Genomic DNA, 24,688 nt, shown 5'->3' with positions numbered 1-24,688 from the left:
TTCAGAGGGGTGTGTGTCGTATTTACTTACCATCGCTCTTTATTCCTGCTTCTATTCCATAATAAGGATGAGTAGAATCACACGGAGGAGAAAGAGGAAGCAAGCAGTGACCACGTGGCCCATTCAGTTTAGAGGGACAAGCGCTCTCTAGTGGGCATTTTATCGTGAAACTTCTGCAGGAAATAGCGAGCAATTTTGCTATAGCTCAGAAAAGTTGCATTTTCTGAGGATTATTTTATAACGAAAAATGTCACAACAAGCAGGAGATGCACAGGAGGATCACTGCATCATCAAAATGACCCACGAACAACCATGAGTGGCCAGTCACGAGAGTGCTATAAAATGCTCACCTGAAGAAGTTCTGAGTCTGGTCCAAATCCCCCCCCAAAAAAATATGTTTAATCTCAAATTGGTTCACCACCATCCCCCCTCCCCCCCACACAAACAAAAAGATCTTACATGATTGTTGAGAGAAGAAGGCGAAAAACAAAGTAATGGTGGCCACCAAAATCCATTGCATACATCTAACGTGCAACCAAAAGACACTGCTGCGACTTATCAAGGTATAAGTCCCTTTCAGGGGCTAAACGTTTTCCAAATTTCTCCAGCCCCTAAGAACTTTCCCAATCTGATAGCCTCCTCATTTATAAATAGAGGAATTTCCCAAAAAGGAAACTGCAGGGCTAGCTCCATCAATTCAACTTGATATAATTGAAATAACTGCCATCAAAACTGCATGACTTTGAAAAAATATGCCTGAATTAGTAACTGCACATTAAAACAATTTATTGAAATAAAAACAGCTTTGTCTTTTAAAAAAGCAAAATATTAGAACATCCTCTTCCACCCCTTCTCTTTTCAGCAGATGCACTTGGAAACTGAATAACTCTGCATACAACAAGCCCAATTTTAGCCGTGTTACATCATGCACTATATTTAGAATGCTTCTAGTAAACTATGGTATCTGTTCATTAGTGGAGTATATTAAAGAATCTTATTACTGCTCATTCTTGCTCCTCATGCAGTACTCAAGCATATTGGTGTGTGTTGTCACACACACACATACACACACACACACACACACACACACACACACTGATGAGTTATAAAAGGCATGACAATCATTATGGGGCATGAACAACATCTAGGTCTCAAACTGTAGAAAGGTCTCCATAAGTGCAGAAGCCTGATATATGAGAAATGTTACACTATCAGTTACCTTCATCCAAAAGATACCCTTTGGTAAAATATGCTAAAGTTCACCACACATGCCCTTAACCAAAATTGCAGCGGTCCTCACATTTCCAGAAGCTTCATCAAAATGAAAGGCAACACACAGTAAAATTGTTTCTCTCTTGTGTTCTCTCTCATCAAAATGAGGAACACTTGTTTGTTACACCAATTCTTGAAGTGTCACTTTATTAAGAGGTTATGATGATGATTACTCGCAACAGAATAATTCTGGCTCCATCCATTAGAGGGCAGTATCCTACCATTTCATCATTGTCGGCACATTTCAAAGGTATGTGCTTTTTCTTTCTTACTGGAACTTTAATATTTCGTCCCCAACACACTCTTAGTAAGATGCTTCTAGAAGAACATTTACAACATTTAGCTGCATCTACTGGTAGTAGTGTAGGTGCATTTGATCTTGGTGGAAATGATACCGGTATTATTAATAAACACCATTTAAATATAGCATACATTATGAATAGCTAAATAGAGGCTTTTGTAATGAGTAAAGAGGGACCACTGTCCCTTCTCTTAACTTACCATATTGATGGTGCTTCAGTCCCACTGATCTCTAAGAAATCATAGCCTTCCTCTAGTTGGAAATCCGTAAAAATCAGAGCGATAGTATCTCCTGGTTCAGCTAGAATGGTCCATGTGCAATCAGCATTATTATCATATTCTGAAGGAAAGTGAGGACTTGAAATAATTCCACTTGTCCCACGCAGAGTTCCTCCACAAGCACCTTCAGCTGATTTTAGGGAGGGAAATGGGGTAAAAAAAATTGGTCAAGGATGCACATTATTTCAGCTATTTATCTATTATAGTTTAACAGCACCAGAAAAGGGACAGTATGCAGATCTAAAGAAGCTCTGTACAAAGTACATTTAATAGCACAATCCTGTGTATGTTTAGACAGAAAAAATGTCTTACAACTCCCAGCATTCCCCAGTCAGCTCTGTTGTAAGACTCTTTTCTGTCTAAACATGAATAGGATTGTGCCCTAATGTGTTTTTCAGTGTACATTATATAGCTTGACCTGATTTGTATTTTCCATTTATTTTAATGCAAAATAAATGTAAAATACCTCACTGGCTTGGACTATTTTAGAGGAGTGTAAAATAGCTCAATGTAACCACCATGTTCAGAGGTACTATAGCTCTGAATACCAGTTGCTAGAGAACAAAAAAATGGGCAGTGTGGTTACCTTCATGTCCTGCTTATGGGCTTTCCAAAAACATCTGCTCATAACTGTTGTAAACAAGGTGTTAGACTTAACAAACAGCTACTAGGAGGAGGGCTTTCTCCTCTGTGGCACCCCGGTTGTGGAATGAGCTCCCCAGAGAGGTCCGCCTGGCTCCTACACTGTACTCCTTTCGTCGCCAGCTAAAGACCTTTTTATTCACTCAGTATTTTAACACTTAATTTTAACTCAAATTTAAATTATACTATTTTAACTCTGTATTTTAACCTTATATCAATTGTGCTGAGTGGTTTTATCCTGGTTGTGCTTTTTATATTGTATTTTGTATTTGTATTTTTAACTTGTTGGTTGTTTTATGATGGTTTTAATTTTTGTGAACCGCCCAGAGAGCTTCGGCTATTGGGCGGTATAAAAATGTAATAAATAAATAAATAAATAAATGTGGTCCTGGAGGTCTGATTTAAGTTGATTTAATTATGTTTCTTACAAATCAGATAGCAATCTTGCTGGAATGCTCCTTTAATGTTGGCATATGGATACAGCTGCAACAATAATATCTCACATTTTATTCATTCTATTATGTCTTCTACTTTAACCATGTTTTTAAAATCATATTATGGCCAGGGATGGACAAATCACTTTCTCCTACATTTGAATTTTATTTTTTAAATCTCAAGTTCCTTCTGTTCCATATATGAAGAAATCTCCAAAATAATTGAGTAAGTTCTATCCCCCCAAAAAACCCAATCAAACAAAATTCTCACCCATCCCTAATTATGAATATGCACATCTATTCACCAACGTTCAGTGAGAGAAACACTTCCCTCCCTCAGTTGAGATATCACTTGTCCATTTTTGAGTTACCACTTGGCCATTTTTTCAACACCCCTCCCCCCCCCCCCGGCAAATTAAAAGGTATATTTCTGTGTGGTTGTATCTGATACAATATCTATGTATTAATTCACTCATTTATTGGGGAGTAGTTATACTCCCTCAAAAGAGACACTCAAGGACAATTACATATATTACATATAAAGTTTTCCCCAGTTTAAATTATTGGATTAAAGCTCAGCATTTTAGGTCTCCCATTAACTATTTAGTCATTAGAAGAATTTCCAGTTGTGACATAGCACCAAACTATGCCATGCAACATAAACTATTTTGCATAAGTAGAATGGCAGAATCATCACTGTGTATCAGGTGTAAAATTTTATTGAAAGCTTTAAGGGAACAATGATTATATTTGCATTTGGTATTAAAACATATGTAATTACCAAAAAAATCATCTCTGCAGTTCAGTGGTATGAAAAATTAAAAACTCATTAGTTTGCCTACAAAGATAGTTGCATGACTGAAAACTAAAGCACAGAAATAATAATGAACACTGTTTTTGCAGTAATGGAAATGAAAAATGACAGAGGTCCTTTCACTGTTATGCATTTTATTATTTTCACCTACACTGATCATCATTGTCCTTGTGTGTTCTACACACATATACGAAACTTGACAAGGTCTCTGGCTCAAAGAACCTATCAGCTAATGAAGATGTGTACAGTACAAAACAATTAAGGGATTAGATTTGAGCGCCGACGAGAAGCTCTGTAGGTGGCCTGTGATCAAAGACATGACAGAGGAATCAATTCTTGAAGGCACAATTGAAGGAAGAAAGAATGGCTTGTCTTGTATAGTCAGAATGCAGATCCGATTCAGAGACAGCCACAAGAAGATTTGGGGGAAGATGATTAAGGCAGACAGGCATTCTAATGCTGCAATCTTTTACCATTTCACTAGGGAGTAATTCCCATTGAACTATGTGGCACTTACTTCTGAGAAGACTTCCACAGGATCACCCAGTAAGGACTTTCTCAAAACTGCTGCAATTTAGCCCTCAGCCTTATCTGAAGAGCTACTGTGAAGCATAACATGTACTTTCCCCAAGTTCTGTTTAGTCTCCACCAGCCCAGAAATCCAAATTTGAAGCGACTCAAGGCTCCTTTTTCATATAACTGTGTTTGCCTAACAAAAACAAATTGCTTTGGTATCAAAATGGTATTGAACTGCTTCTACAGACAACACCATTCCTCTACCCTAGTTTCCACTGGCTGTTTCACATGTAATGCCAACCATGGCATTAACAAGACATATGCTTGTGTGCTCCACCCCTTGTGTACTCAAATGCACCTTCCCTTCCTTATGTAGAGAAGACCTATTGAAATGAATGGAACAACTAAGTCTTGACTAACTTAAGCTTCATTCAGTTAAATGGGTCTACTTTACGTAGGACTAACACTGGATATTACCCTTTGATTCAATGAGTTACTTCTTTAGAGCAAACCATAGCTTGCCATTACATCTGAACTAGCAAGATATGGTTTGCACTTGCCCTCCAAATCAGGATTGCTCTACAGGTTTTTAATCCTGGATGGCAAGTACAAATCATCATTTGCTAATTAAAACAAACAAACTCATTGACTCAGTGTGTGCAAAGGAGTGAGGGGGAGAGGGAAGACAATCTGAGGTTTGTCCAGATAGTGTCACTCTATGGCATTAGATTTAGTTTGTGGACTTCAGTACCAATTCAGACGTCATCTGACGTTTGGGGCTGAAGTGTCATCAGTACGTGGATGAAACTCAGCTATACCTCTTGTTTCCATCTACACATCCCAGGGAACTGTCTTGGGTTTGATGGGGATGAACAAGTTCCAGACGAGATGGAGGTACTGTGGGTTGGGAAACCAACTACTCTGGATAGAGGTTTATGAACTGTCTTGGATGGGATTGCATTTCCCCTAAAAGACCAAATGTGTAGCCTGAGAATCCTCCTGGTCTCCCCATTGTCTTGGGAAGCTCTGGTGGCTGCAGTATCCAGCAGTGTGTTTTATTAGGACTGCATTGGCATACCTAATAAAAGCTATCTGATGTGGATGGACCTTCTCATGCACTAGTGAAGTCCAGGGCAAACTACTGTAATGCGCTGCATGTGGGGCTGCCTTTGAAGATGGCCCAGAAGCTTCAGTTAATGCAGCCTGTAGCTGCCCAAGTGTTAGTGGAGACAAGATGGTCAGATCATGAAACACTTGTACTGCAAGAACTGCATGGCTACCAGTGCATTCCCAAATCCAATTTGAAGTGCTGTTTTTGATCTTTAAAGCTTTCAATGGTTTGGGACCAAACTACTTGAAGAACCACCTTCACCCTACCGGCACTTTACGATCAGTAAAGAGGCCCTTCTCACTTGCCCACCTTTGAGGGCAGTTAAGTAGGCAAATACAAGACAGACGGGTTTTTTTGCAATGGAGCCACACTTCTGGATGGGTTTCCACAAGGAGTCTGTCAGGCCCCATCATTGCAGGGTTTTAGGAAGGCCCTGAGGACTCACTTGTTTTCTCTAGCCTTTCCCTAATTATGTTTTATTGGGCTGTTCTGGTTTAGCCACTATCGTGTTTTATATTGTTATTATTCTTTAGGCTAGAAGTTTTATTTCTGATGTTTGTTATTTTATTACTTTTTCCTGTTTTTCCTGTATGGAATATTATTGTGTAAGCTGCCTTGGCAAGGCTTCTCCCATGAAAAGAAGCCTATTTTAAAATAAATAAATAGAACCCTTTAGTTTTCATAAGTGACACTCTGGATTCAACACATTTTTTGTATAAAAACTGCCAGGGAAGACTTTGCTGCATTTTTAATACCTTTATGCTACATATCTGTAACGCTTGTGAGTTAGCATAATGTGCCGCCTGTACTGCTGTGTACTATCCTTAGCTCTTTTGAGCTGACACAAGGAGCCTTAGGATAAGGTTGTTAGAAGCAAATCAAAACTTCATAAGAATAAATGAGCAATTAAAGAGCACATCTGTGCATGCTTTTAGCTTAGAAGTAAGAACAAGATAAACATTTTTTAAAAAAGGAAAGCTATCCCTGCACTACTTAAATATGCACTACCAAATGCTGGGATCCAAATTTATGTGCAGGTCTGTGGTTATCAAGATAGTCTATGTACAATTCCAAAGCAAAGCTGGCAACACCTTAAAATCCTCTCCCTCAAAGTACTGCTTATTACTACAAGCAACTGCATACTGAGAGATGTGGCAAGGGAAAATGAAATCCTTTTTCAATTTGTTTACCTCTTCTGTTTCTTTGTGTTTTGTGCATTCAGTTTCCCCTCTTTTATAGGTTATTCCTTGGCCACAGCACAGATGTGGTTTGGGAGAAGGGAGGGAATTAAACTGGCAAACCGTAAATCTATCAAAAAACAACAACAAAGGAAACTCAAAGTCTGCTGTGCCATATTGTCTGGAATTGCTTTTAACTATTTCATTTGATGACGAGAATTCAAGTGGCTGATGTGCCTTTTAAGTTTCAAACACTTCAGTTTATGTTATCTTCTCTTCCAGCAAAGGAAATAACTTGACAATGTCAATACGTCAGTGCACAAAACTAATTCAGGGCTATTGATTTCTAGTGAGGTCAACATCAATGCTAGATTTGGACTAAATCATAAGTGACCTTGGAACCGGAACACACATTTTCTAACATTTTTACCTTAGTTCTGTTTTACTGCTGCCATCCTTTTGAAAAGCACAATGGCTAACCTGATTTAACAACTAGATGCAAGAGAAACAGTAAACAACATGTAACAATTATGATGCCTTGCTGCCTTCAAGTTCTTGTCCCTAAGGATAGACAAATCTGCTTATTCTGATCCATCTCATTTTCACATGTTTGTACCCGTAATTCTGTTCCATTTCTGCATTAAAACTCTCAAAATACATATTTTATCCATGTTTTAATGTAAGTTTAAATAATGTGTGAGGCACCAAAAAGGCTACCCCCATTTCTACACCCCATTCACATCTGGCAAATTCATACTGGCCATTTTATTATTTATTTCTTTATTTATTTATTTCATTTATATCCCGCCTTTTTCCCTCCAAGGAACCCAAGGCAGCATACATAATCCTCCTCCTTGTCTACATTTTATCCTCACAACAACAACCCTGTGAGGTGGGTTGGGCTGAGAGTGTGTGATTGGCCCAGAGTCACCCAGTGGGTTTCCATGGCTGAGTGAGGACTAGAAACCAGATCTCCTGAATCCCAGTCAAACATTTTAGCCACTACACCACATTGATGCCATTTCAGGAGCCTATGACCTCCAAAATGTTTCTAGAGGAGTGGATAAGACCTGCAATGAGGCTTCTTATCCTTCTTCTAACTTTTAAAAATATTAGACCCTGAGGCAGCAAGAATGAAGCTCCAACCACTTCCATACTTCCTTTCCAGACTGCCTCAGAACAAGATAGGAGATAGACAACCCTGGACACCTAGGTTTTACATTACAAAAAGAACAGAGCAGTTACAGAGTAATAATTCCGAAAATATTTTTCAAGAACTAGCTATTTCTACACCAGCCTGATAGTCTGGGATGGTCACGGCTGAGTTCCTGTACATCCAAATGATGCACAGGGACTCCCACAGGCAGGGAGGGGATGGACACAGGTTTTCCCAGGGATAAAATCACCCTGGGAAAACCCAATTCTTCCCATGGATTGTCCCGAGACTGTGGGAGGTGTGGCCACCTGTCCTGCCTTCTTCCCTCCTCCCCTTGAGTAGCAGGGGTCACAGAGGGAAGGAGCTGAGCTGGGAGAAATGCAGGGACATCGGGGGTGGGGGGAGCAGGGTCGGGTCTTTTTTACCTTAGTTTTCACTGGAGCGCAAGTGGACTCCAGCTCCTCTTCTTTTAAAAAGAAAAAATGGCGGCTGCGATGGGTGTGATGCCCCTCTCCCCTTCCAGGATGTCACGCTGCCATCTGGACACCCTGGGATGATCCCAGAAGCAGGTAAGTCTGGGATTGTCCCCCCTTTCTCCCTCTACACCCTTGGGTGTAGAAAGAGCTTATGTCTGTCCCAGCACTCATCCGAGTCCACAGATTCTTTGGAGACCTCAGTCACTTTTGACTGAGACAACAGTCTGAGTTAGTGACAGGGAAAAATGATCTCAGTCACCTTAAACAGTTGTGCAATGGCAGAACTTCCAGAATCTAAAAATAAAAATGTAGGATTCCATAATAATCTTGGTTGACTTTTTTTAATGTATGTGATCCTATTCATGTCCACTCAGAAGTAAGTATAATCCAGTTCAAAGGGACTTGCTCCCAGGTATGTGTGCATAGGGTTACAGCCTAAAGATCTGTTTCACAAAAAAGTTATGTCCTGGTAGCAAGACGTCTGTCCCCCAGCTATAATGTTTAGAATTTCTTATCACATGGGTAGCTGCCATCATGTGGGCAGTATTTTCATTTTTATGCCTTCACTTGTGTCCACTAGGAATGTAGATTGTACTCTATACATGACAGCAGCTGTTTCCACAGTGAGCCATCCCAAATATGCAACGTGACAGAGAATTATGCACTTTCCGATAAAAGTGTGACACTTGGAACACACAAAGGGTATCCTATAGAGGAACAAAGTAAGATCAGGAGACATTCAAAATGGTAGCGGATGTTGTAGCTATTTGACAGGTAGTTATAAATAGTGTGATCTCTCAAGATCTATGGGTCTGATTTGCATTGTCTTTATTCAAGTGTAAAGAGCATTAATCACATAGTAATTAAAGTGTGCAGCATTACTGCAATGGAATGTAAGACATTAATACAATTCCATACTACAGTATATAACAATGGCTAGCGTTAATATTTATATGCTGTGCTTGTACAAAGCTTAGAAACATTCCCTCTCTGAAGTTACAGTACTTATCTGCACAACATTCTTCACAGAACTCCACTGGGGGCAGAGGAGGAAAACAGCCCCTCCCCCAGACACACAGCCCTTAAGCCGCTAAGAAGCCAGCTCCATCAGATTTCGCCTCTTTCCCCAGCTCTTCCCTGACAGCGACCATTCCATCAGCTGTAGATCAGGGAGAGAAGAGAACCAGGGCTATGCCATCGGTTTAGCTGAGAAACCTAGCAACAACTGGCTCCTCTTCTCTATGAACTATTTCTATTGTGACTGATCTTGATAAGAAGACAAACAACGCCCAGGCATTATAGCTGGAATTCAGTTGGTCTTTATAACAACCTTCTAAAGAACTGGTTGTTGAGATTCCTTTTTATTCCTCCTTCTCCCTTCCTATCCTTTTTGTGTCATGCCTTTTTGTAGGCCTGAGGACAGGAAGTGTCTTATTTTTACTGATGAGCTCCATCAGACCGGGGTGGGTGGGGGTGGAATCACACTTCCCTACCATCACTTCTCCACCTCCACTTTCTTGCTTGATACTTCCTCTTTCGAAAGAGGAAGTAAACAATGCACACGTGTCCCATTCAGTGGGCTGATGTGATCGTGCTGCTTCTCCACGCAACAGGAGATAGCAGCAACTTCCGTTTTAAAAAATATAGCGGACTCTCTGGGTGTATTTTTGTGGCGCGAGGAAGGCCAGAAAGGGCAGGAGACACATGGGAGGCAGATGTCGTTGTGAGAGGAACCTGCAAAAATCCGTGAATGCCCAGTGACAAGCATGCAATAAAACGCTCGTCTGATGGCACTCGATATGTAAGCCATTCTTGGAGTCTACAGCACTCTAAGTGCTATAAATAAATAAATAACAAAAAGAAGAAAGACACAATGCAATGCATGTTAATTGTACAACTTTGCCCTTGTGTGAGCATCTAAGTCAACCCTTCTTGCAATTAAAATGTATCCGGTCATAGCACCACATTGCAGCTTCTGCAAAACCAGTGTGCAATTGTATTTAAAGTAAGTTTTGTTTCAGTACCTTAAGGGCACATTTCATGCTAGTTGGGGAATGCTGGGAGTTGTAGGATTTTTTTCTGCTGAAAGAGGATTGCACCCTAAGTTCATTTTCTTAAGGAAATTGTGCTCACTAAAGTGATTTGTTAAGCTTACCATGCAGTCTGTGTGCAAATAGATAAATAAATAAATCTGAACGGAGAGCTTAACGAATGCCTTTATACTTAACTTAGAAACCGATTTCAGATTATTGTGACTGCTCCATTCAATCTTGCTTCACACTGCATGGTCCTGATTTGACAGATCATTTAAGATCCATTTTACTTTGTTATGCCACTGTGTAACTGATAGAAATGCGGTTGTATTTTAAACATTACAGAATGCAGAGACAGTCATTAAAGGTGCCAGAAGTTCTGCTTTCCCCCCTTCTTTCTTCGAAGACTTTCCCTTACCATTCATCACAAGCAATAGAAAAGATGCAATTAAAAACTTGACTGGCATATTATAAAGCTCTAGCAAGTGACATATTGTCATTTCCAGTCACATTATGTAAGGCTTATCAATTAAAGAAAATTGCAGCTTTAGACAGCTCCAAATGAACCATGAGCATACATTATTTAGTAAGCCTTATTAAAAGTATCTGCAAAGTAGCTAATGATTCTTTATTAGAAGGCATCTTTTTCTATAAATTTTGGGGCAAGTTAATAAATTAGGCACAATGATATGGTTCCTTATCTCAGCAAAACCGAAAAGTAAAATAAATATTAAATACCATAGCCTTTCTGAAGATCTCTGCCCCCAGACATCTGTGGCTTATTGTTTGTATTTTATTAGCCATTTATTGAAATTATGTGTTCTGCACTGACATTTTAAAACATCCCATTGCTATCATTAAATCATGGGTATTGGTGCCAAACCAAGGATTTATTAAATCAACTCACAGAATGTGGAAACATTCAAGGAAGCTGTTGCAACGATAAAGTTAATTACATATTAGTCAATACTCAAGACATCTACTTGTGGATCCAGGTGACAGTGCAGCCTCTAAGAAACAGGCAATTCACTTGCAATAGAAAGATCAAAGTTTGTGTTTAAAAAACCAAAGCAAGGCTTTGTGTTCATTTCCCCTTATAGCTATGCAGAAATGAATGGTAAGGCTGCATTTCTGTACACACTTACCATGCTGTAAGTCCCACTGAACTCAATGGGGCTTACATCTGAGTAGAATGAGTAGCATGACTGCCCATGGGCCGTGTAGTATGGGAGCAACTCACATTCTCACAACGGCACTTCAGCATGAATGAGGACTATAAGGACAGCCACTCTGGTTTGTGCAATTACAGCGATTTGGGAGGCTTAAAAAAAATCACATCTGTGGAAATTCTCCACGCAACCATCAGAAGTACAGAGGTCCTCAACATTTAAGAGAATCAAGATCTCATGAGGTGGGGCAGGAGCAAGGAGAGCTGAACAAAACTAAAATATAATTTAGCAAGGGTAATTTAAACTAGCCAGCCATTACAGAAGGTGGGAGGAGCAGCAAAACGTGAGCTCAGTTCTTTTAGTCATCCCCCTTTGGTGAAGCATAAAATTGAAATGGAAGCTAAGGAACAGAAATCATAAGAGAAAGGGTGGCAGGGTTGCCGACTCTTTAAAACACACAACAAGGCCTGCTTTTTTTTTTTTTTTTGCATTTAAAAGCAGCTTGACACAAACACGATTATTAAGTAATTTCCCATCCCCTTATTCATTTCCACATCAGAAAAATCTTCACCTGTTAAATATCTGTGTCAGGGTATTGAGCAGGAGTGGTAGAAAAGGTAACAAACGCTAAGCTGAAACAAAGCTTGATAGTGTGCAGTGGAGAGAAAAAGCAAAAACCTGAAGGGAACCTAGAGAGTTTCTCTCACTGACTGGGTGGGAGTAAAAGGACAGAGGAGACAAGCAGTTGGGAAAAGGAAGGACTAACGTAAAGGTGTGACTGGGGTAGGGACATGTCCAGCATCCGCCCTGCAAGCGGTGCCTCCTGGTCATGCGGTCTGCTCCAATGAGCTAGGCTGCATGAGCCTCTGCCAAGTGCTCGGGAGGCTCATGAGCCCACCCAAGCCCTTGACAACTGCCCACACTTCCCCCCCCCCCTATACTGGGGAAAGTTCCATAGGACCTCAGGACTACAGCAGGGGTGTTGAACCTCTTTCCGTCCAAGGGCTGAATTGGATTATGGAAAAGCACTTGGGGGCTGCATTTCAGTAGGGCAACCAAAATACCAAAAGATACCAGCATATTTTAGCTTAAAGTTCTTGATGCCAGCAACTATGCCCCAGGAGAGACATTTCAACTTCTTAGTATGGGTTGGGGGGAACCTTCACAAAATTCAGGAAATCCCCAAAGGGGGAAAGGGGTATGGCTATCTGGGAAAATCTAAAGGCGCAGACTGGAACCCCAGGAGGGCTGGATTTGGCCACTGGCCCTGAGGTTCTGCATCCCTGGACAAGAGAGTGGATGAACTTGCATTCCTATAACCACTCGTATGGGAATAAGCCCCATTGATGGAGATTGCTATGCTGACTTCCTGAGATCTTTTCTTTTTCTTCTGTGTGCTATTCTTAGGGCCAAAATAGACATTAGTTTAAGTCTGTATCCATCAGCTAGGTCATTGTTATTTTAATTTTATTTCAGAGAAATAAAAGAAAATGGAGCAACGAGCCGACTCCCCCCTCCACGGCTCCTTTCTCTTCGGCAGCAGGGAGGAGGAGGAGGAGGAGGAAGGAAACAATGGGTGGGAGGAGCGAGGCGCATGGGGTGATGGTGGCCCTGTAAGGTTTCAAACCCCACATTTGCGCTCCTTTTCATGGGGATTACTTGGGAGGAGTGCAAGTGCAGGATGTCAGAACACGAGGTGCCAATGTGACTTCGTACAGACACGGCCCTTGTTGGGACACATAATAGTCATAGCACTGCAGATCCCCAGGATGTAAAGATCTGAGCATGGAGCAAGTATCCGTCGTGTTTCCAAGCCCTCCAGCCGAAGAGCGAGACAATAAGGAGGTCTGCCAAGTAATTCACAAAGCTTTGTTCAGTAAATAAACATCTCTTTGCATCTCAAGAGAGTCTAAACCCTAAGAACTTTGCTCTAGGCTGATACTTGGCTACACTAAGCAAGACAATTGTTCTTTCAACAAAAAGGGAAGGTCCTCCATACATTACAGAATTAGCAGGTATTTGCAGTGAATACAAGCATTTACAGTTTACCCAATAAAGTGTGAGACAGAAACAAGTTTGAACTGTATGTAAACTGGGAATCTGTAAGCATCCACAGAAGTGTAACTGGCTGAGTAATCACAGTATATGTATGCAATATACAAACAAGGTTGGATCCAGAGCTAACTCCCACTTGCAGAAGGAATTCGGGTGTAGTTGAGTCTCCCCACCACAGCAGGTACGTAGGTTTAACGATTTCGACTGATTCCTTCTGCAATCCCCAGCTCACGACCTGTTCTGGAGGATCCCCCAAAGCAGATATTTGGGGACATAAATGGCTGTGAGGGGAGGGGAATCAGTGAATATTTGCTCACACTTCTACCTGTAGGATCATCAAGTTCACAGAGTTCTGCTCCATGAAACTCTGTATGTAATCCAGAGGTTCTATGTTTGTTTTTTTTAAAGTTGATTTCCCTTCATATCTTATACAGAATATGCAGTTTACATATTAGTGTAGTTGTGTGACCTGCCGTGCAGCCCTAAGCATCTGAAATAAATGGCAATGTTTTAAATTTGAAGGCACTGAAATTTCAAACATGGAAAAATGGAGCAAAGGTGTAGCAAAAGTGGTGTGCACGATACTTAAAGTAGTTTATGCTTGTGATAAATTACATGAAAAAAGCTAAGAAATTCATTTTCATTGTGTATGCTACTTAGTAATGTGATTTAGCTTTCTGAAACGCCTTCAGATTAAGTGCACATTCGGAATACTAGATTTAGACTTCAATCTAAAATTAGAACAATATATAGACTAAAAAAAAGGTTTCATCAGTAGAAAACCTTCTACAAAGTACTTTTTATATTAAGGCTATTTGCTTCAAAATGCTTTAGATGACTGGTCTTTACCTGGTAGGTTGCATTCTTCATTTGGGTTGCATCCAGAGATGTATATAGTCTGATGATGGTGATGATGATTATAGCTTTCAAGTTCTCCAAAGCCATTATAAAACCAAATATTCTAACAAACTGGTAGCTAACTAGTTGAGCACCATTTTGGATAGAAAGATGGATTTAAATATAATTAATTAATTAATAAGAGAGTTTAGTTGGCAACGTTAGGCACAGAGGTATCCAATGGTGTGGTAGGAAGGCCAGGACAGAGCAACGCTTCATAGGAATGCAAGTCAGCTAGGAATACATCCAATGCTTATGAACGACTACAGAGCATTTCGTGCCCAGAGAATGACTCAGGCACCCAGCCAGAGTCTCAGCTGAGATCTAGCAATTCTCATTTGCCATGGAACCAATATATGGAACATAGGAAACAACTTTAAACTGGTCCATGTTGGCCAATATTGTCAACACTGACCAGTAGTGGGTCTCCAGGGTTTAAGCAGGAATTTTTCAAGGAGATGTAATAGTTCCAACAGGCTAACAACAGTTTTTACCCATTTATTTGGCTAGCCTATTAGGAACCTATTCATTCCACATAATTATTTTGCAGTATCGAGGTTTATGCTAGTCTTTATCTAGTTTTAGGAATCTTACCTCTGCAAAATGGAACTGGAAAATCCCATGATGCTCCATTCCCAGGGCTCATGATACATGTCAGCATAGCATGGCCTTCCAGAATATAGCCTGAGATACAGCTGTACCGAATTTTGTCTCCGATGTTGAATCTTGTGCCATGAATAACTCCTTTAGGTATTTCCCCAGGATTGCCACAGGTATGGCTGGGTAGCACTGTTGAAGAGGGGAAATAAATGTCATTGAGGAGAATGAACAGAATAAAAAACAAATGTAACTTTATTGACATAGACTTCTTTGTGCGATAAATATACATCACCTTTTCTTGCTTCTCTGCTTTCACTTAGAATAAATAAATTGCATTTAAGATAACAGAACACTCTTTCCTTATAGATAAATACATGTTTATAAAGTAGCAGCAAAATCTTAAATGCAATTTTGTAGAATGAATTTTACACTTCAGAAAATAATACAGCTGTTTACCATCTTGGAACTATAGAAAATGTTAGTTGGATCCATATACATAAAAATCTACTGGAATTTTGACATCCATTGACTTCAATCAGATCTGGCTTGTACTGATATTCCTTTATTTTAATGTATACAGTGCATAGTCATTAATCTAAAACAGTTTATAATCTAACATTCATTCAGAGTTTCAAGACCACACAAAGCAATATAGAGACTTTGACATTATCCTGTAGTATTAGTTAGTAGTCCACACCAAAACTGAAGTCATTGGACATTATCCACTGAAAAGTTCTAGCACACAAGCCATGTTAAAATAAAAGAGAGTTGCTCTTAAATTATCTGCAGAATAACTTCTTGTAGATTGCTTAAATGTCTCACTCATCCGTATTACTGTCAGTAGAAATCAAACAATCCATGTCTTGAGAGATAATGTCCACTGTACAAGTAGAAGCCTGTTCCTGCAACATTGCATGTAGCCCAATACATAGTCAAATATTTTGTGTATAGTATTGAAAAACATCATGAGAATTAGTTATATCAACCATGTATATTTATTGATTTGAACCAGGTGCTTCAGTAGCAGACTGTGATTCCACATCAGCAATACTAGCCCAAGAGAAGGCCAATTTCAAGCTATATTTCAGCATTCCAGCTGTCCAGCAATATAGTCCTTGATTAGTCAGGTGGTGAAGGCTTTAGTAAAAAGATTTGCAGAATCAACTTATCATTCTTTCAGTTTCCAGTCACAGTCTTGCTATGTCTTTATCACATAGTTACAGAATACAAACTACCTATAGTCAACTTTGTTTGGAATCCAACAGACCATAGGAATCAGGGGATCCATGATTTCTTTTCCAGTTCCAGTCCCTCCACACTTGAAATTCTATGAACATCCCTACACCAATGATATATGGTACATTCGTTACGGGCTACTCACAGACATTTGCTGGTCCTTTAGGTGATGTCGTCAACTCCTGCACGTCTCTCCCGCCTTCCCCCAGTTATCCTGTTCTAAAAAAAATCCCTAGGTATCCCAATTTTTCTGAAATATCATGGGATTTCCTAACTTGTACAGCCAAAGTTGTGCTACAAAGCACCCACTAGAGGGTGCTGCCCCATTCCAAGCAATGAGCACCGAAAGGAGGGGAAGTTTTCAATTACAAACCATGTGATTGGCAATTCAAACTATGTGGTTTCCCTGCTTGCCTGTGTAATGGAGTTTATCACATTCTTGCAAAGGAGCAACCCTGGTAAGACAATGCAATTGTCCCCTAATGTAGAGATGCTCTTTGTCATTTCAAGCAACTTAGGAGGGGGTGTTGGCATAGGAAGTTGAATTAGGAAGGGTGAGGCAGGAAAACCTCATTCCTTGATTAAAACAATGCTCACATTAAGTAGAATCCAAGTCTTTGTGTTTGGCTAATAACACAAAAATGTGGCTTTTGATTGCATGATATTCTCTTTACCAATATGGAAACAATCTTCCTTCATTATTGATAAGTATTAATGAAGAGAAGAGACAGCATTACAACCTGATACAGGTGAAACACACTAAATTTCACTGAACGCACATTTTAACTTCTGTATCACTACAGTGATCTGCCACATTCACAATTAAGACAATTGCATTTGTGTGTGGAGGAGGAAGCATAAATAAGACGCAGACACATATGTTGGATTCAACTTGGGCCTCTTTATTTAATTTGGTTGTTCATCCCTCCCTGGATCTTCATGTGACTGTGTGGGAATTAATTATCTACTTCGGCCCCCAGGCCGCTTCTCATGGGCAAGATACACTCCAAGGGAGAAGCCGGCTCCCCGGCTCCTCCCCTTTTGTCACTGTTAGTGTGGGGTTACCGCCCTGTTCCACCCCCCCCTTGCTGTCATAATGGCAGCAAGTAGGTGAAACAGGGGGGTCTCCAAAGGCACACCATATCCTGACGCGTGAGCCGCGAAGCCTCGCGGAGCAGGCCATCTGGATGTACCTATCACCCCAAATGGGTGCCAGTACCTTACCGTCCCTATGTGAATATTCCAATTCCCGCACATCCCTGCCACTAATTAACCTATTTAAGAAACCCTCCTCCTTAATACCTCCAGTATAGAGTAGGCGAAAACCCCGTAGGGAAAAATTCCTACTCAGCCCAACCTCCAAAGGAAGCGACTGGCTAATCCCATACTAGAAGAGGGAGGGAGGGTGGGTCAGCGACCCGAAAAGAGGCCGGAGCCTGGTGCGGGGCTGCTTATATAAGCAGCCCCCACCCTCAGAGTCACGTGACTCTGTTGCTGGGCAGAGGAGCTTATTTGCTCCTCCCCACACACAACTGCCGCTTCCTGCCCAAACTTTAGTTGGGCGTTGGCGGTCTTGCATGCATCCCTACCCACATAGTAATTTTACCCTTAGATTACTAAATTATCAGCCAGTTATTTATTTAACAACATGCTTGATTTCTCCTTCAAATCTTTCTTTAAGGCTTGCTACCAAAGTTCTGTATAAAGTGAATTTCATTCCAACTTTGGAGTTACAACGGTGTAAGAAAAAGTTACTGACACATTAATTTATTTATTTATGTTAATACTTTTAAAAGTATCAATAGTGATCACAAAGTTATTATGAAGAAAAGAGCAAGGGTGAAATATGCCGTACCCTGACTTTTCCTTATATTTTTAGAAGTATTAGGCAGCCCTAATTTGCAGAGACAATTTTGAACACAGGCTTTGCCTTTAAAAAACAACAACGACACTGGGGGAATTCCAGGGAGGAATAGCAGAGAGAGAGATCGTAATGCAGTTTTATCACAAACGTGCCTTCTGCAAGTACTCTTTGTACAAGTCAGTTTCCAGTGCATTTAATGTGTAGGCGTGCTATTTGCAAAGTGCATTATTCACAGGTATCATACATTTGACAAAGTGAATTCTAAAGCTGAGCGATTTCACAGTGTACGTATAGTTTTTTACAGACCTGCCAATGTATAATGACTAGTGAATATCAAAAATCGCAGCACGGTCCACTGCCTCTGGGTCATATAAAGAAGCTCTACTATACATGTGATTTGTCCCTGACTATTTTATTTGCCTGAAGATACATAACTTAAACCTCTGGCTGATCCACACTAACCAGGTACCAAGATTCAAAGGTACCAATATGACTCAAGTCCACTTGTGTGAAAGAATGACAGTTTATTGATGGAAAATGGATGCAGATAGCCAGTTCCCATAAAGTGCTGAGTGTTATCCCAAAGGGGCTGTTTCCTGAGCAGCTGGCATGCTTCCCACTCTCAGGTGAGGACAGGTAGGAGGCCAATCTGTTCAAAGTTTTCTAGGGTCTGTCTCACTGAGTCAAAAATTGTCACAAGATATCCACACACCTCTTTCTTGGCAGGAAAAGCAGTTTCTCAGAGCAAAGAAATAAGCATTCTTATCAGAGAGGAAAGCACACGCCATACAAAGTTTTGTACATTATCAAAACTCTATTAGTAGCAAGAAGTGTTGATTTGATTTATTACATTTATATACCACCCCATAACCGAAGCTCTCTGGGCGGTTTACAAAAGTTAAAAACAGAGAACATTAAAAAGTATACAAAATTTTAAACCATCAAAAACATAAACAGTATAAAAACAACCTTCAGTGCATATAAATACAGCTATGACAATTGGCTCTAAGTTCATAAAAATGGCCAGCTGCTCTACTAAATTAGTATACCTATACTATTACACATTGTGTATGACCGCTCACCATTCTTCCAAAACCAAATCCAATACACTACACCTGCCAAATGTCACTCAAAATAATGGGGACTCTCTGACCCCCAGAAGGCAAGGCAAGGCAAACCACCTCCCCGCTAACCTTGGCTCTTCTCTTCTCTTTGGTTTCCCACAGGTTTCTCCTCGTTTCACCTCCACTGGGAGCCAGCTCCTTCTTGTTTCCCCATGGCATACTTCCCCAACCTTTCCCTTGCTATCCTGGAACCATGATCTACAGTGAAGCAGCTGCTTCCAAATCTCCCTCCCTTTCCAAACAGTAGAGAAGGTGTGGAAGGATGGTGCTTCATCAGCAGTCGCTGCCTCAAGGAGAATTGGCTTAAGTGGCAGCTCCTGAAAGCTCCTTAATCTTTGCCCTTCCATTGACAAAGGCAGGGAGAAGCATGTTCTGTTAGAAGCTCTTGCTTCAGGGCTTCTCGAGTGCCTGGAAGCAGTGCCTCTCAAGTTCCACCCCCTCTCCCTTCCATCGGCAAATACATGAAAAGGAAGCTTCAGAAGGTACTTGAGATACCAGCTCCAACTGAAGCACCATGTGAATGCATGGATGTGTGTGCACACGCATTAATGTTTGTGTGGGGGGGGGAGTGAGGGAGTGAAAGGGATAGTATGAACTTAAGCTAAGAGCATTACAACCCCACACATCTTCTATCTCTTTCCTCATGACAATCTCTTTCATTGGATTCCAATGGAGACTTTTTTCTTCTAACACCCCACCCCCCATGGGGGAGGCAGGATTTCAGGCCAAAATGGGAGGAGGGAACTGAAATCCCCCCTCCCCAATACCCATGGTCCCAATCCAAATTTGGCCCATGTACACTTAAACTAATGTATGTAACCCAATCCCATATAGCTCTGCTATACGTGATTAGCTTGGCCCTCTCTTTTCTTTGATATGGTTCTTAAGACACACACACACACACACACACACACACAGAGAGAGAGAGAGAGAGAGATGGCTTGCATGCCAACAATGCATCCTCACTACTTTTAGATGACACGATAAGCCATGGCGACTGCCCGCCATGGCTTGAATATTCAAAACCAGGTGCTGCAACCCACCCTGACTTAAAAAAGGCACTGAGGGCTGCAGTGATTGGGTGAACTGGGTCAATGAGACAGAGAGGGAGGGATGGTATTGGCATCACCGACCGCCAGCATGTGGCACCTGATTGATTACTCCTAAGGGAATGCAGCCCTTAAACCTGTCTACGGTTAAGATTATCATATGCCTTGCAAACACCTTGCCCAATACAGGACAACATGAATGATCTTAGAAAAGTATCTATGCTCAATAAAATATGAAATATTTCACATGATGCCATTGCCTGTCAAGATCAAGCATTTTCATTATTTATGGCCTTCTCAGAAAACTCTGAAACCATATTAAAGTTCCTGTTGAGGACCAGCTGTACAATCTCTGAATAGACATCTAAAATGTATTATGATGGGCACATCATAAAACTATGCAGGACAGTCAAATATTTCATTATTAAAGCCACAGCTGACGAGTGGCATACGTACAATTCAAATATATCCTACAGAACTAAATTCCAATAGTCAGAGTTTTAGGAAGATACGATTCAACTTGTCTTATTAAATAAACAAGGCCTTTGCAGTATTGTATCTCCAACAAGAGTAACTCTCTCCTGTCAATATTGAATTGCATATTTTCTTTGGCAGAGTTTATTTTAAAAAAAAGCTTTTTTATTTCAAGTATCATCTGCTTGATAGAACTTGCTTAATGCAGCTTTATCTTTATTATCTTGATTAATGAAGCATTATCTTTAAAATTTTGACTTAATCAAGATAATAACAACATATAAAATGGTTAAAATAAAGTCTCAAGCAAAGATAATTAAGGAATACAACAAATCCCGAAATTCCACTTACATAATGTGTTCTTAAATGTAGAGCTCCATCAGACAAGTGTTTTATTGCACTCTCGTTACTGGGCACTCATTTATTTTCGCAGGCCCCTCTCATGATGTTGTCTGCCTCCTATATGCCTCCTGCCCCTTCTACCCTTCTTCGCACAACAAAAGGACACCCCCGTAAGTCCGACTTATTTTTAAGGGCGGAAATTGCCACTATCTCCTGCTGTGTGCAGGAGAAGCAGCGGAATCAGAATGGCCCACTGAATGGGTGAAATTCAAGTTGTTTACTTCCTCTTTCAAAAGAGGAAGTAATGAGGGACAAATGTGAAGAACCCATGGTAAGCAAACGTGATTTTCCCGTGTGGTGGCGCTCATAGTCATAGCAGGCAAAGCAAACAACAACAACAACCCACAATAAAATAGCTTGGAAACTTCAGCTAAAATTCCTGTCCTTTCCCATTCCTCTGAGGTACCAAGGGCAAATTCAGGGTACCAAACTCTTATCAACTCATTTCTTTTAACTCATTTGTGTAATATTCAACCTCTTTCCACAGAGACAGTGCAGACACAATTCTCTAACAGAATACAGGAGTAAAAGAACTCACATAAATCAAAAACTTGGATATACACATTCACAGCATCCCTGTTCAGCCCCACAGAATTGGAATCATGTGGGGCATGTTCACTGGGCTCATGCCCTCTGTCATGTTCCTGTCACTTGGCTCCATTGTCCTCCACGCTTTGAAAGGAAAAACATCTGCAGTGGGGAAATTGCTCTTCTCATGTAGCTCCCACGTGATGTAGAAGTATGGGTGTCCAGCATTCTAAATCATGTGAGGAACCGATACAAGCACAGCAGTGTCTTTGCTGCAGGAGTTACCACTCCAACTCACGGAGAAGGATTGAGGGCCATGGGCCCCACCCCTGTGCTATTTCATGAACTATGAGCCCTTTCTCCCCAGCCTGAAATCAAGCTATAAGCATCAGCTTATATGGACGATAGGGGAACAAAGAATAAAAATGAATGGATAATGGCAAGAATGAGATTTATCATAATTCTTTATTTAAACCATTCTGATATTGTCTGTAATAAAACAATAGGTCTTTGTTTACAGCACTTTGGGCTGAATCTAGGAGAGGGTGAATTTGTCATTCATTTTTACCACATTCAAAAGTTTTGAACCATAAGTTCCTTCTCTCCCAAATGTGAATTACTTTGCAAATTGTGGAGTCCCCCCCAAAAAAAAATGTACTGCGGGGGAACCCCTCACCCATCTACACCAGCCAAATTCAATAGATACAACCAAGAAGACCACAATTTGCCATATATGTGTTAAAATGAGGAAAACAGGTTGCAAACCCTAATTAAATATGAACATGGCTGATTACAGAGGGATTCAAACCCAGTCTTTTAAGAGCTAAGCATTCATAGAAACAGAATAGTAGAGTTGGAAGGGGCCTATAAGGCCATCGAGTCCAACCCCCTGCTCAATGCAGGAATCGAACCTAAAGCATACCTGACAGGTTGCTTTAAGGTCCTTGGCCTGGATGAACAAATCTGTCCATTTCAGTTTTCCCCACATTCATTTAAAAAATAAAAAAATAAAAACCCCAAGTTCTTTTTGTCCTGAATTTGGACAAATTTGAGGGTTTTGGTAAATTCTTATCAAAGCAAACTGAAACAAAATTCTCACCCATCACATGCTGAATCCTTTGCTGCTACCTGCTCATACTAAAATATCCTAACATTCCTTGCCATTTAGTTAATGATGCTATGAGTACAAACACAGACAATGTTTGAAAGAGGAACACTATTGGCTGTGATTGTTTTAAGAACTTCAGTTCATGAGTTTCTCCATCATCTCTCACTTGCTCCTCTTCCCTTCACATACACCTTACACCTTCAGTGTCATCCCTAGCCATTTCTCCCTCGGCAGTGTTTAACTCTGTTGCTCTGTGAAGATTTTTGCCTACCCAGTTATTTTTCTGTGTTAGAAGAATGCAGAACAGGGAGTTAAGAAGCTTTCCTTGGGTGAAATGAAGCTGCTGAGCAGGAATTGTCTTCTCATCTGAGCTGCCTCTTGGGCCCTCTATACAACTTTCTTTCCCTCCTCTCAATTTTCCAGAGACCTAAGTTGGTCATAAGAGCTGAGGAGAGAGCAGGGAAAAAGAATCTCCCCACTCTTGGGGAAACAATTCCAGAATTTCCTTGCGAGAGTCAAGGATAGAGGATGTGGCATAACTCCCTGGAAGAAAATGTGTTCTAGAAAATCAGTTTGAACTTAGTTAAGACCAAATAATAATAATAATAATAATAATAATAATAATAATAATAATAATAATAATAATAATATACTACTAATAATAATAATAATACACAAATTATGTGCAGCATAAGCAACTCAAACCTCCACCTCCAGCCCTGGAGCACTATAGATCACTGCAACTTGAGATACAGTAACGGGATTCACATGAACTCTTCTGAGTGTTCAATGTGCTATCCCCAGTATCTGAAGCAGATACACCAATTGCTTGGGAACATGGGTGATATATACACCAATTGCTGGGGAACATGGGTGATAGGATGCTGTTGCACCACTGCCCTGCTTGTGGGTTCCTAGTCAACAGCTGATTGGCCGCTATGTGGACAGAGTGCTGGACTAGATGGACCCTTGGTCTGATCCAGCATTGGCTCTTATGTTCTGAATGTGGCAAGGGCTTTTAGTGGCTAGACCCATCCCCTGTCAAAAACATGCGCTACCTTCCACCTCCCTTGACAAATGTTGAACAGGTTTTTTTTTTATGACAATGAATACTCCACACATACATCTGCACACAGAAACAGCACCTAGGAGCTCTGGAGATCACATTCATAGAAATGTCCACTGGCCATTCATCAAGGAAGATGGGGGAGGCGGCACATAATCCTGGCAGTGGGCAGAGAGAGCATGTTCTTTCATTATGTAGATGGGGGTGTATATGTACCCCCCTCCAGAAATAGAATTTTCTCCTGTGTATTTGCGCTATTCCACCACAGTGCCACCTAGAGGTTATGTAGCAGAAAAGGAAACATTCCTTGTGCAGAGCGCTCCGTCTATTGGGTGGTATAAAAAATATAATAAATAAATACTGTTCAGATCTCAATTCTGTGATGAAACTGAAAGTAAATGCAGCCAATTAACAGCCGATTAATACCCTGATGTAGAAAAGCTCAGAAAAAGAGAGAGACCACTCTGCTGAAGCAAGTGGCATGTCCTGCTATAGATGCCACCTGGGATAGTGTGTGCAGAAGCAAGAGAGCTGGCAGCCCCCTCATCCCAATTCCTTGCTTTTGGCCATAATTCTCAATCCTAATTCAAAACAAGCTGAAGAGATTTGCCATTCACTTTTTCTCATACTCTGTGTAAACCAGCTATCTGCTTAGCCTTGAAGGTCACTATCCCTCAGCCTAACCTACCTCCAAGAGGATGAAGGATGAAATGGGGGAGCAAACATATATGCCACTCTAAGGTAGGGTGACCATATTTTGGAAACCAGAAAGGAGGACAACATGGTCGCCATGTTTAAATTATTTAAAAAAAAAAAATTTAAAACCTCAAACTTTTTTAAAAAAATTCTAAAACTCAATGGATGGACAGATCTGTTTCAAATTTGGCATAGCTAAAGTCCTTGTT

General features: G+C 40.6%; 1 protein-coding gene across 1 annotated transcript in view; it reads right to left on the bottom strand.

The window, feature by feature from the left end:
* The window catches only part of CSMD1 (CUB and Sushi multiple domains 1), a 1,175,554-nt gene that overhangs the window by 580,596 nt on the left and 570,270 nt on the right, over window positions 1-24,688 (bottom strand). The window contains exons 4-5 of the mRNA XM_063125095.1: window positions 14,927-15,121; window positions 1,774-1,981 (exon numbers count right to left, since the gene is read on the bottom strand). Coding sequence (XP_062981165.1) covers window positions 1,774-1,981; window positions 14,927-15,121 — 403 coding nt within the window. The remainder of the gene's footprint in view (window positions 1-1,773; window positions 1,982-14,926; window positions 15,122-24,688) is intronic.

The sequence above is a fragment of the Elgaria multicarinata genome, chromosome 4 (genome assembly GCF_023053635.1).
Source record: "Elgaria multicarinata webbii isolate HBS135686 ecotype San Diego chromosome 4, rElgMul1.1.pri, whole genome shotgun sequence".
Taxonomy (NCBI): Eukaryota; Metazoa; Chordata; class Lepidosauria; order Squamata; family Anguidae; genus Elgaria; species Elgaria multicarinata.
Note: the sequence above shows the minus strand (reverse complement) of the source record. Positions and strands in the feature narration are given on the sequence as shown.